This window comes from Ambystoma mexicanum, chromosome 1q (genome assembly GCF_040938575.1).
Source record: "Ambystoma mexicanum isolate Mex_15411 chromosome 1q, UKY_AmexF1_1, whole genome shotgun sequence".
NCBI classification, from domain to species: domain Eukaryota; kingdom Metazoa; phylum Chordata; class Amphibia; order Caudata; family Ambystomatidae; genus Ambystoma; species Ambystoma mexicanum.
Genome location: NC_090922.1, coordinates 109,680,839 through 109,700,392, shown reverse-complemented (window position 1 = coordinate 109,700,392; position 19,554 = coordinate 109,680,839). Strand labels below are relative to the sequence as shown.

Genomic DNA, 19,554 nt, shown 5'->3' with positions numbered 1-19,554 from the left:
CCGGATGTGGGTTTGATGGGGGAGGAGGTGTGGCTCTGCGGAATCGGAGATGATACAGCAAGACAATATAGTACATCACAATGGAGACGCTATATGGGATTGCTTATAGCAGCATGGACCACCATTGCACAAAATTGGAAAAATAAAAATACCCCATTGACATCTACATGGCTACAGAAGGTATGGTCCCATATAACAATGGAGAAAATCGCCCACAAAATTCAAGGAACTGGAGACAAGTTTGTGAAAGAGTGGGAAGGGGCCCTTCAATATCTCCATTCAGACTTTATGGAACAGTGGTGCCCCCACAACATTAAAGTTTAAGACATTTTCAACGCATAATGGTAACCCGGGATAATATGATTTCATCCGATCCAAGGGGAGGGGAGGGGGAAGGGAAAGTTTTAAGTTGCAATGTTTATCTTTTTGTGTTATTAATGTAAAATCAATAAACATAAGTTTTTTTTAAAAAAAAAAAAGGTTCACTGCCACCAGCCATTAAATAAAGGTAAGTTTGTCCTTGTAACATAAAGTTTACATTTAAAATGAGAAGGGGTATACTCGCTATCTCCCAGCACGCAATGTAAGGTGGGGGGTGCTGGTCTCATTTAGTAAAATGTAAAAGGGATCCAAAGATCCTTTCTACCATTGAACTGTAGCTCTCTTAAGGTTAGCCAGAGAGAGTTAAAAGAGGACCCCCTAGTGCAACCCAGCAACAATAGGCACGTATTACCAAAAAGTTGTCGGAGGATAACTTTTAAAAGACAATATGGAGAGTCTTAAAAATGACACCCATAAAAAGAGTAAAAGATTCTGTGAGTGTGGAAAAAGGTTCCCACACAGAGGTATAAGGAAAAATATTTCACCAGTAAAGCAAAAAGTTCTGGGGTTGACCCAGGTCAGGAAGAATTTATCATTACTATGAAAATCTTACCTAACCACTCTCATGTGGCCTGGGGCCACAGCTGTCTTCAGTGTGCTCTAGTCTAATAAGTAATCTGTGTGCTGATGGGCAGCACAACGGGAGGCGCTCAGATTTGAGGTGGTGAAGCTTCCAACACGTAACAAATTTAATTTCTTTTGTTGCATCCAATCACCTCCACATTAAATCTAAAGTTTCCACACTGAGTTTCACGAATTCAGTTTTGTTGAAGTGTTTTAACTTATTTGTCAGCAAAACATCTTTCTGACAATATCAGTGTTTTGGCGGGTTTAAAAATGCATTCAAGAACCAATCCAACTGAAATTTGAGAATGGAGTAGGCCATTTTTAGCTTACAAGCCCCACAGCCACGCCAGTAGTCAATCCTGAAAGTTCACCTTCTGTTCAGGGGCACGGACGCTTGCCCTGTAAAACGGGCACTTTTCCAGATAAAGAAGCTTGCTTTTGAGCTGATCTGTTGAAATGGCCTATGTTTCCTCTTTTCGGTCTTCCTCCTCCTCTTTTCGGTCTTCCTCCTCCTCTTTTCGGTCTTCCTCCTCCTCTTTTCGGTCTATCTCCTTTCCTGACACAAGCCTCTATTTTTCTCCCTGCCTGGCTTGCACCAAAATCTGACACTGTGTCCCTAGTTTTATGTACTCTACTTTAAGAACTTTTATAGGGATTGTTTAGTCATGTGGCTAGGCTGTGGTGACTTTCACCTGTGTTAAATGTTACCACATGGTGGAGTCCATTTTACTTAGCTGGATACTTTAAGTCCATCCTTGTATTACAAAGTGGACGTTGTCTTTCTTTGCTTAGACAGATTCGGGGTGTGTCACATGACTAGCCATCGTCCCTCTTTGTGTGAGAGGTGTCCATCTGTGCCCTGTGCATGCCTGTATTATAGAACTGGGTACTGTAGTCAGCCAGAAACCAGTTCAGACTGGCATATGCCTGTCTCAGATAGAATGATTCATTACTTTTTTGTGAGACCCTTCCAGAATGTATGGGTACGTTTGGAGGTATGGGCTGACCATCCCTCTTTTTGATTCTTGGTGTGTGATGGAGTGCTCTCTTCTCACTGCTTCCTGAGGGGGCTAAAAGTATGGCCTCATCTTATTTGCTGCTGGATCTCTTATTGCAATCATGGATGGCTTGCTACTCCAGTCAGGACAAAAGCTCTGCACCGTTATCCTTTGAGTTCTGCTAAATCAGACTGCGAAGCCTGCTGCTCCAGAAAAAAAGCATGAACAGACTGCATTTCTCCTTCCCCCCATATCCGGTAGGCAGCAACTGGATCACGGCTCCTGATGAAAGGCCTAGGCTCCATGAATCTCCTTGTGTGCATGCATCAGCCTCAGAAGCTAGTACCTCTTTGCTGCCAAGACTCTGAAGCCTCTTCCCTCTGAACCAACCACAGGCTCTTCATCTTTGTACATCAGGCGACACCCTGGTTCCATCTCCCCCATCTGGGAATCTACTTGGGCCTTTGCTGTCTCCAATCCTGCAATTGCAATGCCTAACTCTTTTCCTGGTGGTCTTCAGTGGCTCAGTCCTCTCTGGTTTGACTTTCCAAGCTTTTTTTCAAAGTTTTTTCTTGGGGTCCTTTCAAGAAAACCCCATCCTCGGAAGCCGAATCCTGTCCCAAAGGATGATGCGAGAAACTTGCTTTTATGACTACTGCAGACAACTGTTCCTTTCCTCTCCTCTGGTTCAATCCTTGGACATCACTAAATCTTCATTAATTGTTCTTCTCCAGCATTGGATCTTTCATGGATTCACAAGCTGTAACTATTTCCCGTCATCAGGCTGGGAAAGCTCAGTAACTTTAGCCTAGCGTTTTCCTATGGAAAACTTTGACACTTTAGTGTCGTATCAACGTCTTTTTGTGTGCTTTAGGCTACACCAATAGGACGTCTGGTATAAATAACCCCGCCTCCGCGGCTTCCCTTCAGATTTCAACCGTCTCTAAACTGTTGGGATCACCTTGTGTTTGCTCTCGAGTGAATTACTCTTCGTGTTCTACACATGCTTTTTGTGAAATTGGGACATCATGTCATCTGTGGGCCCGAAGAAATAGTTTTTTTAGGCCTTGTGAAACCTGCAGCCGGAAGAACGTCTACGAGGGGGACGGGCATGCAAAGTGTCTTTATTGCCTACATCCCAATCATTCCACAGACAACTGTGATATCTATCAAGGGTTTTTGCAGAAAACTCTGAAGGACCGCAACTGCCGGTTGCTTTTGTTGGCTCAACGAAGGTACTTACCTGGGTTCGGAGGTGGGTTTGACGCGTGGGAGAAAGTCTTCGGCTATGGCGGTGAAGGTGTCCTCTTCGCACCCCAGGTCACAGTCAGCGGAACCCCCCCTCTAAGAAGCCGTGCACAGGGGTGTCGGTGTCAGATGTGGGGAGAGGCAGTCGGGCCTCTGTATCCAGGTCGCATCAGTCTAAAGGGGCGGCTTCTCCCTCTCTGGCCAAGTCGACCAGGCCCGAAAAGACGAAGGAGGGGAGTGCTAGGCCCGATTAATTGGTGCAGAAGTCCTCGAGGGAGAAGTCAAAGTCCTGCAAGTAGTCCTCATCGAAGCACACTCGTCATCGAAAGACTGCCATGGATCATCGTCTGGCCATGAGTCTCCTAAACATCATTCCGGCTCTTCGTCCAAGTGGCCTGCGTTGCCAGAGTCCCCCCGGCCAGTAGCAGCCTTGGTTCCGCTGATGAGGTCGTCGGTGGAAGTGCCTCCGTTGGCGGTGGTGGTCCTGCCTTCTCTTCCGTCATCAACAGTGGTGACATCTGCTCCATCAATGACCGGGTTGGTTGCCTTGTCGACGACCGTGCCAGCGAGTTGGCTGCTGTTGCTGTCCTTGGCTCTGCTGGAGTCAGGTGAAGGACTGTTGACTACGGAGGAACCGTGGCAATCTGGAGCTGGTTTTGGGCCTTTGCTCCCGGTGGACATTCTTCAGCAGGACCCGGCACTGTATCCTGTTACCTCCAGTCCGGAAGGTGAACGGGAGCCCTTCAATCTGTTGTCGCTGGACCTGCAGTCGGCGTGTACGTCTATGTCAGAAGGGGTTGGTGGCTGTCCCGCCCCTGTACCGATTGGTGAATCCACAATCTCTGCTGTCCATGCAGATGCGGAGGACTCTACAGTCGCTGTTGGGACAATTGGATGCAAGACTTCCTGTTGCTCCGAGCCCGGTGACTCCGGTGGAACAGTGGGTGCCAGTGGAGGCCCCTAGCCCGAGTCGAACCAGGAAATCGCCTCCGGTTCAGCCGCCGTTGCCATCGCCAGTGGGTTTCAGACTTCCCAGTGGTCATCCAGAGTAAGGGGAACTGGTGGATTCGGATCCTGAATGTTCCTCGTGGCACGTTGTCCACGGTTTCCTCATTGCCCAGAAGGGCAATATCTGGGACACAGACCATAGAGTGGAGCCTCCTAGTAGCCCGGCTCAGCCACTGCCTCCGGATGATATTGGTGCCTTTCACGCAATGATGGTGAAGGCTTGCCAAGAATTTGGCTTTGCTCCAGAAGAGGAGAGAAAGGACTGTTTTCTCTTTGATCACATGGGGAAGCATTTTGGACCACGTGTGGTAGGAGGGTCTGCGCACAATGCGCCATCCTTTTTCAGAACTGGCAGTGAAGGGGCACCTGGAGAAGAAGTTTAAAGAACCTGAATCTTTCCCCAAATGCCTCACATCACAACCCACACCGGAGTCAGTGGTGGCTAGTCGGAAGGCAAGGAGTCGACACAAGTATGCTACGCCCCCGGACAGTGAAGGCAGGAAACGGGATGCGTTCGACAAGAAGGTGCTGACAGTAGGAGCTACGACGGTCAAGGCGGCCTACTCCTTGGCCATTATGGCCCACTATGACAGGGAGATGGGGCACCGGTTGGCTCTACTCTTCGATCATCTCCCTGAGCAACAACGCAAGGAGGCTATGCTGCTGGTTACGGAGGTAGCCTCCAACCACAGCATTAACATTGCGGTGGACCTGGTGGAATCCGGATTCAAACAAATCAACAATGGTGGTGTTCTCTGGAGGCAGGCATGGCTGCACTGCACTGACTTTCAACCCGAGGTCCAGCATAAAGTGGTGGACAGGCCCTGTGAGGGTGAGCGTGAACAGCTCTTTGGTGAAAAGATTGACGAGGCGTTGAAGGGGATGAAGGAGGACTCTGACAGCAAGGTCTCCGGTACTCTGCATAGTTGCCGGTCTTTTCGCCCTTTTTGGGCGTTTCGAGGGGCCTCTGGAAATGCCAGATTTGCTGCTTCCCCAACAAAGGTTACGGTCGCTCCAGTTACTCATCCCAAGTATTCCGGCGCTCGTTCCAGTCCTCACAGAAGAACAGGGATTATCAGGCACAGTGAAACAAGGATCCAGCCGCCTCAGCTACTAAGGGGCGGCAGTCTAAGCCTCAACAATGACTGCCATATGGGCAGTCAGCTAGGGGACAAAATGGCGCAACACGTCGACGAGAGGCATCTCTTTACAACAGACTGCTGGGTGCTGGATACAGTACAACACGGCCACTCGTTGGAGTTTCGGCTTCCGCAAATCCCTATTTCGCCTGTGAAGGTGGTGCAGCCGCATCTCGGAAGTCTTGCGACAAGAGGTGTCTAATGTTGGAGAAATGGGCGATAGAACCAGTCCTGATGTCGGAACAAGGCCATGGGGTGCTCACGTTGCAGGATGTCATACTCGGTGCAGCCTGGGGAATGCCTGGTGTTGTTGGATCTCGAAGACGCTTACTTCCACATCCCGATGCTGCCGAAACATTGCAAGTTCCTGCGCTTCGTGGTCGGCAACAACCTTTTCTAGTTTCATGCTCTCCCTTTTTGGCCTCAAGTGGGCTCCAAGGACGTTCATCAAGTGCCTGGCTCCGGTGGCAGCTTTCCTCCGCAGGGAGGGGCACCATGTGTATCCGTACCTGGACGATTAGTTGGTCAGGGGACCATTTCCAGAAAGGATGTCTGAGTCTCTCCGGGCTTCCATACTCCTTGCCATCGGCTGTGCTTTGCAGTCAACTTTGCAAAATCTTGTCTGATGCCCTCCGGGGATTTGGATTTTCTCGGCCCTCAGTTTATACTCTGCACAATCTGGGGAAGCTGTCATTCGAAAGAGTGGAAAAGGTGCTTTCTAAGGCAGGCAACTGGGGCCCAGGAACTACAGGCTCGGTCTGGAGTTACATGTGTCTTCTCAGGTCCATGGCGTCCTGCATTCCACTCATCCCGAATTGTCGCCTGTTAATGAGGCCGGTGCAGTAGTTTCTCCCGAGTTCTGGTAGAGGCCATGAGGTGTTGCACTTGCTTGGAAAACATTGTACGGAGCATGCCCCTGATGGAACAAGACTTTCAGTTCACGATGGTTACGGATGCTTCCCTGGTGGGTTGGGGGGCACATCTCGACCAGTTTAAAGTCCAGGGCCTGTGGTCCCTACAAGAAGCGTTGTTGCACATCAACGTTCTGGAGTTGAGAGCGGTGCACTGGGTTCTGAAATCCTTTCTACCTCTCATTCGAGGTGCAGTGGTTCGTATTTTGACAGACAGCACCACCACAATGTTCCATCTGCCCAAGCAGGGCGGCAAGCACTCCCAGCCCCTGTCGAAGGAGGCTCAGGCGGTCTTGCCTTGGGCCATTGCTCACAGGATTCACATCACCGCTTACCATTCGCCGGGTGTTCAGAATGTTCAGGCGGATGCTCTAACCAGAGACGTTGGTCAGTTGCATGAGTGGAGCTGAAGGAGGCGCGGGTGTGGAACATCTTCAAGAAATGGGGGTTTCCCCCCTCTGGACGTGTTTGCCATTCCGGAGAACAAGCAGTGCCCTCTTTGCCAGCAAGGTGGCTCATCCGGAATCGAAGGGAGACGCGCTCTTGTTCCCGTGGACGGGCCTGTTCGCGTATGCTTTTTCTCCTTTTCCTCTGATTCGGAGAACGATCCCGTTGGTATGCAACTACCCATGCAAAGTGATCTTGGTGGCCCCGTTCTGCCCCAGGCAGACTTGGTAATCGGATCTCCTTCATCTAGCGGTGGAAGAGCCGCTTCATTTGGGGTCGGAGCCAGATCTGTCGCCGGATGACGGAAGGATGTGGCATCACGACCCGGCATCACTCAGCCTGGCAGCGTGGCCCCTGACAACTGAGTTTGGACATCTAGGAATCTCGCAGGATTGTCACCGGATCCTGGATGCGGCAAGGGTGCCTTCCACCAATCTCTCGGAAATGGACTAGGTTCTGTGCCTGGTGTGCGGAGCAGCCGGACGTCTAGCCTTTGGAGGTGTTTGCAGTCCATTCTCCCCTATGTTCTGCTACTGGCGAAGGGGAGGCCTGGCGTTGTCATCGATCAAGGTGCATTTGGCTGCCATCTCCAGGTTCAAGAGATGACGCCATTCTTTCCTCTGTTCAGTGACCGTTTGGTCAAGCACTTAAAGGACTTTTTCTGACATTTCACCTGCAGAAAAGGTTTGCCCCGGTATGGAGTCTCAATGTGGTACTCTCCGCTCTCATGAATCTGCCGTTTGAACCGATGTTGACACCCTCGTTGAAGTTTCTCTCATGGAAAGTGGCTTTTTTGCTGGCCATCACATCTGCCAGGAGGATGTCGGAGCTTCAGGCGTTGGTCATTGACCCGCCTTATCTGCGCTTCATGAGGGACAAGGTTCTCCCGTCTACTAATCCACACTTTATACCTAAAGTTGCATCAGAGTTGCACAAAAATTCTATTGCTTTGCCCACTTTCTTCGCTAAGGCTGCCACTCCTGCGGAAAGAGCACTGCATTCCTTGGACATCAAGAGGGTGTTGAAGTTTTATCTCGATCGTACTAAAGTCTTCAGGAAGTCGAGACAGCTGTTTATGGCTTTTGGTCCCTCCAACAGAGGGCAGTCTATTTCCAAGCAAGGTCTTTCCCGTTAGGTCTCATCTACAATTTCCTTTTGCCACAGGAAGACTGGCAAGCCTTTAAGGGCCACTCCTTAGGCCCATTCTACAAGGTCCACGCCGCCGTCTGCAGCGCCGTGGACTGATGTACCCCTCAGTGACATTTGCCAAGCAGCATCTTGGGCGGTACCACATACCTTCACCATACACTGTCTGGGACAGCAACATGTGGACGTTGTGCAGGTGGGATGGCAGGCCTCCAACGCCTGTTTCAATAAGGTAGGCTCTGCAGCTTCAGTGCTTCATTTTGTTCGTCACTTGCTGGGTTTTGTTCTCATCCATGTTGTTGGATGTTAGAGTTATTGGCTGTGGCCTGGGGCATGGGGTTGGTTTGCCTGTCATGCACCTGCAGGGTTTTTCATACTGCTTGTAATCTATTCACAGCATGTGAATCCATGAAAGAGCCATTGCTGGAGAAGGGTGTAGTTTCCTGTAACTCATTTCTCCAGCGTTGGTATCTTTCATGGATTTGCATGCGCCCGCTGGCCGCCACTGCAGGCAAACCTTGGTTCGAGTTTCCTCTACTTTGGAGGTTAAAATTTGAAGGGAAGCCGTGTGGGAGGGGCTATTTATACCAGATGTCCTAAAGCACCCAAAAAGACGTCGATAGGACACTAAAGTGTCAAAGTTTTCCACAGGAAAACGCTAGGCTAAAGTTACTGAGGTTTCCCAGCCTGACGACTGGAAATATTCACATAATGTGAATCCATGAAAGATACCAACGCTGGGGAAATGGAGTTACAGATGATAAACTACTCCCTTTCCAAGGGTCTTCGGGTCACCCTTGCACTGGTTTGTCATCATTGGACCCTTAAGTGGTTGCTATAGTAAATGCACAGTGACAGTCTCTAAATATTGGTGAATCAATACTGAAGAACTGCTTTTTCGGACCTGTGGTATTTCTCTCTGGGCTCTGGCGCTGCTGGTGTGCTCTGTTTGTTTTTCCTTCATCTTGTGGCCTCCTCTTAAAGATAGTCTTCTGTGGAGCTCCCTCAACTCCAGAATCTGATACATAGGACACTTTGCAGCAGGTAACTGTTCGGCCAAGACTGCCCCAGTTCATCACAACTGGTCCCTTTGGAGACTCTTGGAACTTTTTTGACCTAAATGGCAAATGTGTGATGCTTACCTGCTACAGGATTTTCTGTTATAGGACGTTCACTGACCTCCGAAAAAGCTTTAAAACCTTTGTTACATTTTGGCATCTTTTATTTTACAAAGTTTTTACCTGTTAGGTAGCGATTATTCTCTTGCCTTTCCTTGTATATGATTGTATTTTTATATAAATTGTGTGTACATCCCCATTATTTGCTATTAATAGTGTGCACTGTACTAGTTAACAAACGCATACCACCACCTGTTAGACCTCTGCAGCACTACCACGTATACCCTGGTGAGCTTCAAGGAATCACAAGCAGTACCTGAGTCTGCAAGACACACCTAAATACCATGGCCATATTGCTTAAGTGAAGTTCCCCCTACAGTGACCCGCAGCATGCATTTTTCACTCAACTTCTGTTACCATTTTAATTGTCTTCTGTTATGTCTGCCTTGAAAAGTTGATTTTGAAATGTCTGCGTTGTAAAATCACAATCTAGGAGAACAAGCTTTTTGCGTGATATTTGCTTCTGTACATCCCTCATTTTCTCTTTGCCCTTCTTGCAACAGTGACCCGTATGCAGATGCTTATGGTGAACTTGATATGGAACGACTATGGCGAGGTGGCCAATATGAGAACTTCCGTGTTCAGTATGAAAGCTTCAGAGTCCAGTATGCGGATGCTGCTGCACCATACCAATATCGGGCAAATTTGGCGGCAGCAGCAGTCAACGTACAAAAAAAGGTATGTTTCAAATTGACTTTCTACTTGTGCATAGGTGTTGACTATGATTCAAATGTTTTTATTTCATCAAATACATTTTTTTGCCATTTTCAATTTGCTCTCATTTTTTTTTTTCAAATATTTTCTAACACAGGCAACCACTGAGTGAATAGTCAAACTACGGACTTAGCTACTGTGTTTTAGCTTTAACATAGAACCATTTGAAAACCATGTATGTGCATATTCAAATGGATTATGTCCTCTCATGTATTCCTCATGTTTGGTATACTCGGATATCCTGCTTGGAGCACGGAAACCTCCTCAGCAGAGTGCGCCGTGCGTAGTCTACCCTGTGTCATTCGAGTGCTTCCGTCCCTCTTGAGTATGAGGTTTGACGCTGGTATAAAAGGCATGCAGTGCGCCCATTGCCTCAGTTCAGTGTTTTTCCTCTCAACAGCCCAGCACTCTAGAAGATGAGAAATACTTCAGCGTTAACAGAGAGGAAGGTGTAAATTATGGAAACTCCATGACGGAGGGTATGGCAGGGAGGGGCGATTAAGAATATGTGGGTGGAACATCCTGTCGAAAGAAGGTTACCAGAGGTAAGTAATGTGTTCTTCGAATGGATTGTGTCTTCCCACGTATTCGTCATCTTTGATATTCTCACATAGCAGTGTTTTGCAGGAGGTGGGAAAGAAGAGTTCAGTTTTGTTTTCGGCTGTGTAAAACAGCCTTTCCAAATCTGGATTCTCGGCCCGAAAGGCAATCTAAAAGTAGTGCTTAGCAAATGTATGCATGGAAGACCAGGTGGCAGCATTGCAGATGTCCTGCAGCAATACCCCTCTCTGGAGGGCTGAAGAAGTGGCTACACCTCTACTTCTAACATTCAGATATACACAATATAATCCAGCGAGACAGCGTTTGTTTAGTAACCGCTTGTACCATTCTGTGGCCTATTTAGCCAACAAAAAGTTGGTCATCCATTCTTATCTTAGAAACCCTGTTAATATAGACGCTCAAGGCTCTTCTAGGGTCAATTCTGTGTAACCTCTCTTCCTATTTAGATGGGTGAAGAGGAGGAGGGTAGAAAGCTGGTAAACAAATTGTTTACCTCAAATGACATTCAGACTTTATTTTTGGTAGAAAAGGATGACAAACCCTCGCAACTACCATGTCTTTGTGAATGGTGGTTTAAAAGATGAGGCCTGAAGCTTTCGCTCTGCAAGTAGTAGAGGTAATGGCCTCGTCAAATGTCTAGAATTGCTTGCAGGCTCTTTCGCAGTGAAGGCGCGTTTGTGAGAGACAAAGCGAAGTGTGGCATCGTCCTTCGTGATGGACAACCTATCCGCTGTACACTACATCAATCACCAGGGAGGTACCAGGTTGAGGATGTTAGTGGAACTGACAAAAGACTTCTGACATTACTTCCTCGACCGGATGATTTCAGTGATGAGTACCTGCCGGGAGTCCAGAATGTGGTTGCACGTTGGAACTCCTGCTACCTGCACGATTCCAGTGACTGGATGCTGCACAAGGATGTCTTTACCCAAATAGCAGTTCGGTGGGCTCCCCTAGACACCGATCTGCTTGCATCCAGATTAAACAGTCAGATTCTTCAGCTGGAGGTTGGACCCGTAAGCGCAGGGAGCAGACTCGTTTCTGCAGTCGTGGTCTGGTGCAGTGCGCTACGCTCCCCCCTCCTCCCCCCCATGATGCTAGCCTGAGCATTGGTGATTCGCCGTGAGAAGGTCGTGTAGTAGCCACAAACTTTAAGTCGCAAGCGTGGCTTCCAGTTCTGAAGGAACATTCCTCGGATTTCCGGCAAGTGAGCCCTCCCAGGTAGGATTTCCTGACAGATCCCTCTGGGAACTTGCATCCCATGGCGAGGACAGGATAGCTGCCTCTGCTAGCATGCAGGGTGACGGGAGGAGATGGAGTCTGCCAGGCATTTCGGACCCCGCTGATGACTTTATCAAGCAGTCTTGGGTAGCATCTACCCTCAAGAGCTACGAAGTGGCTTGGGGAAGATGGCGCCCATGGTGCAGCCGGCACGGTGTTCATCCTGTTTCGGCCCCTGTAGTCCAGGTGTTGAATTTCTTGGTAAGGGGAGGAAGGACATTCTGGACCGTAGGAGCTTGCAGATCTGCCATTTCAGCAGGGCATGAGCCGGTGGATGGAGCTCCCATCGGGGAACACCCGGCGGTGGTTCGACTGTTGCGAGGTGTGAAGTTTTGTACCCCTCTGCAGCCAAAATATGCACAGCTGTGGGACGTCACTGCAGTCTTGCGACTCTTTATCGAATGGCCGCGGAATAAAGACCTATCAGACCACCAGCTGTCAGGGAAACTGGCCATGCTGTAAGTCTAGTTTTCTGTTGAAGAGTAGCAGATGTATAGGTTCTCAAGGTGGATAGGAAAACCTTTCCCCCCCAGACGTAGCATTTCTCTATAGCGAAGAGAACGAAGACCCATTCTACGTATGCCTATTTTCAGGGGCAGCCGAAGTTATGCGTTGATACCTTTTGGGATTAATGGTATTAGTAGTTGCTGCTTTTTAAAGATTGTCTACAGTCCTTGTGATCCTGGGCTATTCTGAATCTACGGTCTGCTTTCCTTTGCCGTTGTCTGAGGTGGAGCTAACTGCTCATAACTGCTTTCACCAAGCAGAGCGTGCAGAGAGCCTGGTAGAGTCCTTGTGATCCTTGCAGTATGGGCGGTGGAGGGCAGGTGTGATTGTTGCAGTTGTGTGTCTGCATGCCTGTGAGCGTGTTCCTACCGCCCCTCCAACACCCCGTGTTCCCTGGACGCCATGTCCACCCCTGGCACCAGGACACGTAATCAGCGTTCGAAGCGCCTAATCTCAGAGGAGATTGCAGCAGAACAATTGCCACCTGAGCCAGCAGCTTCCCCCGATCAGTCAGAACAATTCGCTGACTACGCGAGTGCAAGACCGGCTACGACGGTATTGCAGGTGAGCAGTCCCTCCCATAGCTTATCTGCTATGTGCGCCATACCCGTTTACACTCCAATGCATGACCTCACGGCTCGAACGACATCTCATGGGGCTCGAATCTCAACATAATTCAAGACCCGGAATCACCAATCGGCCTTTGCTGCTCGAATAGCTTAGGTGTGGAACTCCTCCCACAACATCTTCAGACCACAGAGTCTGAGTGCCCCCTCCCTCTGCTAACAGACTGAACAGATCTTTACTCTCATCAATGCCATACAACATCTCAGACTGCCTAGCCCCTGCGGTCCTACCTACACAACAAGGGAGGGAGGGGAAGAGGTTTTCTTAACACATTGAGGAACGGCGATCGATTACTCCACCCCGATCCTCCTTTCCGCAAGTACATACAAACTCTAACCACTGCTACAGTAGTCAGGTGAACTGAATGCATCTATACAGAAGGCAGCACGACTCTCTCGTTGGACATCAAGATCAAATCCCTAATGCAAAATATGGAAAAAATAAAAATTCGCTTTGGTAGTCCAGTGCGTAAGAGCTCTATAAAGATGCCGTTATTGACTACGGCACCGGAATCCCTCCCCCCGAGAGCATTTTTCAGATGAGGTTGCCATCGACATGGTTTCACCTGTTAGACCTCCCTATCTAAACGCAGCCTTTATACCACCATACAAGAAATGCTCTGCTGGTGATGCCGACATTGAGGAGGCTTTCCCGCCTGGAAAGACACATCTGCTCAAAGCCCCTCGCGAGATGGCTCCTAGTGAGACAATAACGCCATTGCCAACAGACAGTTCAACCCCTGCCCTGCTGACACGTCTTGACCTTGAGTAAAAGAAAAAGGTGGTGTGCAATAGGAGTCAAGAGTGTTTCTGAGGCCTCAACCCTGTCACTTCTACAGACGACAATGATGGAACTACAAAATCCTCTTGATGGCTACACTGACAGTCTCCCTCATGCCATTCCTAAAACTATATGAAACATACAGCGATGCCATGAAAGATCAAGTTACCTTTCTAGCTTTAATTCACACCAAACAAATTTATCTTGAAGCGTTTGTTACCAAGATCCAAACTCGACTAGATAGAGGAGGAACAGTTCTCAATCTGGCAAGCCAGACTCTTCGACCTAGCAAGAGGGGAACACCTGGATAAATCGAACCTGATGGCGGCACTTTTGGAAACTGCCAAATCCTTGCGCCAAGAGCAATCTCTTCCAGGAACTAATGAGACCTCCTATGGTCACCCGGGACATGTACAGAGAGGCCTCTGCTACAGGCCGCCAGAACAATCAACCTCTGACGACCGGGGATGAGATCCCTCTGCAACCCCATCAGCAAGTGAAATACTGTTTTATCGACAAATTTGACCTCCTAAACCCAAGAGTACCACTTCCAATCAAAGCCATATTGTACTACCGGGTCTATAATCTGGTGCAGTGAGCTCAGACACGCTGACAACTGAGCAAACTGTTCAGACGAAGGCGCTGTTGGCGAAGAACAATAAGATAACTTCCCCTCTGCCCTTGACGGGGCAGGAGCTTGCAAACAAAGTGACTAAGGAGGTTACGTCCATAGGAGTAAACGTGGACTCGCAAGAGACAGATATCCCCATGCCTGCCCATATTCCAACTCGGATTGCAGAAGCCATGACGAAAGATGTGTTTGCCATATTTCAAAAACCGCAGACGGCTCTGCAATCCTGTGCCCCTGCTTTGAAGTTGAAAAGAACAAGGAAAGCGAGAAATCGGACATATCACCAAACCGAATAAATGGCTCAAGATCCTTTATTCAAAACCTGAAACTCCCAGTTGTCAGACCACACACACAATACTATCCAAACCTAAACCCAGAAATCTGCCTGAGGAGGATATTCTTGAACAGCCGGAGGTTGAATACCCTTCTCCAGATCACACAATAGAAGACGAGCATGATAATATGAAGTCTTTAATGGAACGGTCTATTTGCATGACAGACGAGGAATTGCTGGAATCTCAAGAAACAGGACATTTTGCCGAGCCGTCATGAAAAAGATATCCGACACCGACCTCGCAAGATCTATGTTTGAGATGGACCAACCACAAACCACTGCACCACCCCAAGATATCCTAGTGGCCTTGCGAGGTGTGCACTTCATGACAGTGGCACAGAAACGCACCTGCTCACTCCATTCCAGTGTTGCCAAAGTGACGACTATTGACCATTGTGCCATAAAATCTGAAACTCCCTACAGGGATGCCAGACTTTAATGTGCCCCATGTCTATGAAAAACGTAGCAGTCACTCCACTACTAAAAAAGGTAGTTTTGGACCCCCAACGATGCCGGCAATCTCAGGCCTATCACAAATACGCTCTTCTTTTTTAAACTAATTAATAAAGTTGTCACATTACAACTTCAGACTGATGTCTTACGAGCTGGAATTCTACATAAGAAATCTGTTCCGGATCTTTCGTGGCACCCCGAGTGCACTGTTAGACCTGCAGACTTGCATGCTTTCGAAGCTGTAACAAAGCAAGTCAGGGCTGCTTGAACATGGGATTCTGCCCACTGTTTGGGGCAGTGGGGGTTCTTTCGGTGGAGGCAATAAAAAGGCTTGAGTCCTTCCTTGAGGGACACCGCTCACAAGTTCACTGGGGTGAAAGTGCGTCTGATGTTGAGATTACCACTTGTGGAGTCGCAGAGGGGGCAAGAGTTCCCCCCTGCTTTTCAACATTTATATCGTCCCATTGTGCATACATTTGGAGAACTTGGATTTATTTTTCTGTAATTATGCAGATGATTTCCAGTTAGCATTGGAGATCAGTGGGGACCATGAAAAAGATCAACAGAAGCTGGACTCGGTCTATCAGACCATTAAGAGTTGGATGACCACAAACTGGCTATGCCTTAATGCAACTAACAACAAGCTTATGCTGTACGGCCCCCGGCAAGCCAGAGACCAGTTGAGTCATCCCTAAGCTAGTTACACGATTGATGGCTGCCAGATTAGGTGAAGAACTTGGGCACCTACTTGGAAGCCAGTTTGGACAGCCATGCTCACGTGGAAGCAATCGCGAAAAACATCAACTATCACCTTAAAGTGTTACGGCAAGTTGCCCCACTGGTCTCAAAAGAAAACAGTAAACAAAACTAGTTAGAGCTTTGATACACCCTCAAGTCGATTACTGTAATGTCCTTTTAGGGGGAGCCAATAAGACAGACATCCAAAAATTGCAAAATATTCAGTACGCGGCAGTACGCATCATATGTCAGATGAATCGTACTGAACCTACATCTGTGGCATGGAAGAATCTACAATGGCTGCCAGTCTTGGCAAGGATCCAGTTTAAGTTGCTGACCATCTGCCACAAATGTGTCTTTGGTAACGCGCCAGGCTACCTTAAAGACAGGCTGAATATTTACAAACCTACAAGAAATCTTCGATACGCAAAGGCATGTCTCCTAGAAGTTGATCGCATTAAGAGAGCCCGCGAATATGGCCGTGCCTTTCATGTGCAGGCAGTACAGGCCTGGAACATTTTACCGGAACATATACGTAAAGAGGAAAAACATCTGGCCTTCAGAAAACAGCTGAAGACCATCTTGTTCGTGTAACATGAGTACACTGCTGCCACCTTCTTCTCTGTTTATGGCGCCTGGATGCCCTTAGGCTTTGGCGCATAACAAATGTGTTAACATAACAGAAGATTCATTGTCACATTAGCATAACAATTTACTCCAGTTGTGTTGCTGAATTTAAATGGACAAGAGAGTTCTGTTTGTGGATTCTTTTGATGGGCCTGCAGATCTTTTTGGAGAAGAGACATGTGTCTTTCTTTTCTGATGGACGTGCAGTTGACTTTGTAATAGACAGTTTTGTGGTTGTATTGTTTGATGCGGAAGGAGTTGGTCATTGTTTTTTTAGCGGTATTATTGGGAGATCTGCTATAGCTTCTGTTTTAATTACTTTTTAAAGGTTTTTTTTTTGAGGTGCAGTGTACATATCTAGATATTGTCTGTATAGTGCCCGTAGCCGGTTGAATTCCAGGATGCAAGGAATGTCAGCATTAACTTTGTTTGCATCAAAGTTAACTACGAATAGACTGAGTGTATGCAGATGTAAAAGTGCTACGTAACTCATAGATTTTTTAAAGAATGTGATGCCAATGTTAATCAATGCTTGATCTAGGGTTAGACCTTTTGATTTGTTAATAGTGACAGCATATGCAAGAGATAGAGAAAATTGCTTTCTGCGTAAGTACATGCCTTTGAAAAGAAGGAAACGTGCGATGGTCCGGGCCCTTTTTTTTTTTTTTTAAATGAATTCTGCAAGTTTGTCAAAGTGGATGTTGACAAACTGAATTTTCTTGTCGTGGATATGTTTGGAAGCCAACAACTGTACCAATTGCTCCATTGACTAAACCTTGTTTTACGTCAAGGTTATGGTTTGGAATTACTCTGCAGTTTAGACAGTCAATATTTTCTCCAATAGAGCTGTGTTGGAAATGCATTTTTCTAAGCTATTCAGTTGTGCTGTTGCTTGTTGACACACAGGAAGTGTCGTGTTGTCCCCTTCTAGTTAGTCATGATCCCAGTCAGACACCCTAGTCTTCACTCGGACACTCAGGCTAGGCAGAACACAACAGCAATCAGCAGGTCAAAGGTGGGTATTAGCCTGACACATATGGCATTTACACCAGTCACATCATGGGTTTCAATAGTAATTCTATATGCCTAAGATGGCCGCCCTGAGGATCCATTTACAAGCAGCAGCACAGGACTATTCATTTGTCATTGGAGGCTACTTAAGCCCCACCTCTTCTGGAACACCTGCTTCGCATCGGCTCCGCTGAGACCGGTGTAACGCTACCAGCGGTTTTCCTCACAGAACCTAAAGAAACCAAAGATAAAAGAAATATTATTTCTTGCGACAATTACAGAGCATCGCAGACCACAGATGAGTCTTACCTGACAGAAGTTTTTCTCCGCCGCTGTCATTTTCGTTGAAGATTTGTCTGTTCGCAGCAGCTCCTCAGAGGTTTTACTCACAGCTGCAGCATCTTGAGTCAAGTTTTCACTCAGTCGCAGCATCTTCCGAAGGTCTTCCCCCAGCCTTCTGAAACCCTGCAGAAAACACAAAAGGCATTTAATGATAAAAACTAACTTTATACACTAAAAGAGAAGACGTTTTTAATGAGTGTACGTACGTGATGTTTCCTCAAGTTATCGCCTCAGTTATTACAGCGCTCCACTTTTTGAAGGTTGCAGTTACTCTTAATTGGCAAACTTATGTGTTAATGTTTTCTCATCCTGAGTAACGTCACAGCATCCTGCATTCATATTTCCTTCTTCATTAAGAAAAAACTCATCCTTTTAAAGCACGCATCATTTGTAGTCTGTGCTCCACAGCCATAGAAACTGCAAAAAGGGAAAAAGACAACAAATTAGCAGGAGAGAGCTCTCCAACGCAGGAATTGGTTAAAACTCTTGAAGACTATAGTGTCTTCATTTGCTTACCTTCCTAAAGACACTCTCCTTCAAAGGATTATGGAATTCTTCAGTATTCCAAGTTTAACCAGTGTTTCACCATCTCAATTCGCCCCTGTTGAAAGCAGGATGGAGAGCTCCACAATTACAAAACACAGGGAGAAGGGATTTAGCACCAGAGTTAGGAGGGGGGAATTTGTAGGTGTTTATAAACACCTTATCTAGTAGTTATCACAGTTAATAGTTTTTACAGCATATCTATTGTTATCGGTCTGTCCTAACAGAAAAAGAATCCTAACTGCTTCCAGGTATCGGGTCCACAGGCTGAAGGGGTATTACGCTCCCGAGGAATACAGGTAAGCGTTAGTTTGTCTGTGGAGCTAATATGCAGTATAGGTTGCATTTCTTTTTTCAACATTGTCTCGTTGAATTGACTACTGCTTGCAAGGGTTGGCATTAAGGACATGCATTTTAGATTTTGTTACTTGTTCTATGACATCAGCAGCAGATGTGATTCTTCCCTATAGCTCATGGATTCGTTAATTTAAGATGGACTGTACATCTTTAGTAAGCAGACCAGTTCTAATGCTTTTTAAAATGTTATCATAGGTGAGGTCTGCAGGCTGACACGTTTTGATTTGGTTCTCTGGAGTGAATATGTTGCCAAAGATTTACATTTCCAATGCTGCCGAGGGTATTGCAGCATTGTTTGTCTCCTAATGTTTTGAAAATCTGTTGGCCTTTCACTGGTAACTGTAGGTCTCTGCGAACACCACGTTTTCCTCCAAACGGTTAAATCGTTTTTGACTTCTTGCATCCTGAGATGATTTAAAGCCAACATGAGGTTGGAAACCATGCTTACTTCATCTTTCAGGAGCACTTTAGAATTGTGCATACTTAAGTAGCAGCTTATGCTGATTTGTAGTATTCTAATTTGTTTTGGTGCTCTACAGGGAGTAGCAGTAGTCTGTAAGAATGGTTTACCAGAACCAGCTTCACCACTTAGATACAGGAGCAGAGGTTTATAATGTTGACAGCTACATGTTTTAGTTTCATGTTTAAAACCGTTTCCAATTTCTTGAGTGACTTGTAGATAAATGGTGAGTTTTTCAGGATTTAGATCTGATTCGAGCACTGGCAAGTCTTCCTCAGATTGTTTATATTGATGCATGGTATTTTCTTCTTCAGTCATGGCTATTTCTGATTCATTTAGAATGAGTTGTTCTCCAAATGGTTCTTGGCTTCCTGCAAGGGAAGGTTGTCTGCCCTCAGAGGTGTCTGTCTAGTTGAGCTCCAATTTCTTCCTCTTGTTGGCGTTCATTGTCCAACATTTGTTTTTATTGTTTGAAATTGTCATTTGTTTGCTTTGAATGGAGCTTCAAATGATTCAGTCACCTAATATATTTGGATTTGGTGTGTTTCACTACGCGTCCTCCACA

General features: G+C 47.0%; 1 protein-coding gene across 3 annotated transcripts in view; it reads left to right on the top strand.

The window, feature by feature from the left end:
• The window catches only part of ZC3H18 (zinc finger CCCH-type containing 18), a 1,042,429-nt gene that overhangs the window by 413,772 nt on the left and 609,103 nt on the right, over positions 1-19,554 (top strand). For all 3 annotated transcript variants that reach the window (XM_069636029.1, XM_069636019.1, XM_069636037.1), the window contains exon 7: positions 9,527-9,701. In XM_069636029.1, the coding sequence (XP_069492130.1) occupies positions 9,527-9,701 (175 nt within the window). The remainder of the gene's footprint in view (positions 1-9,526; positions 9,702-19,554) is intronic.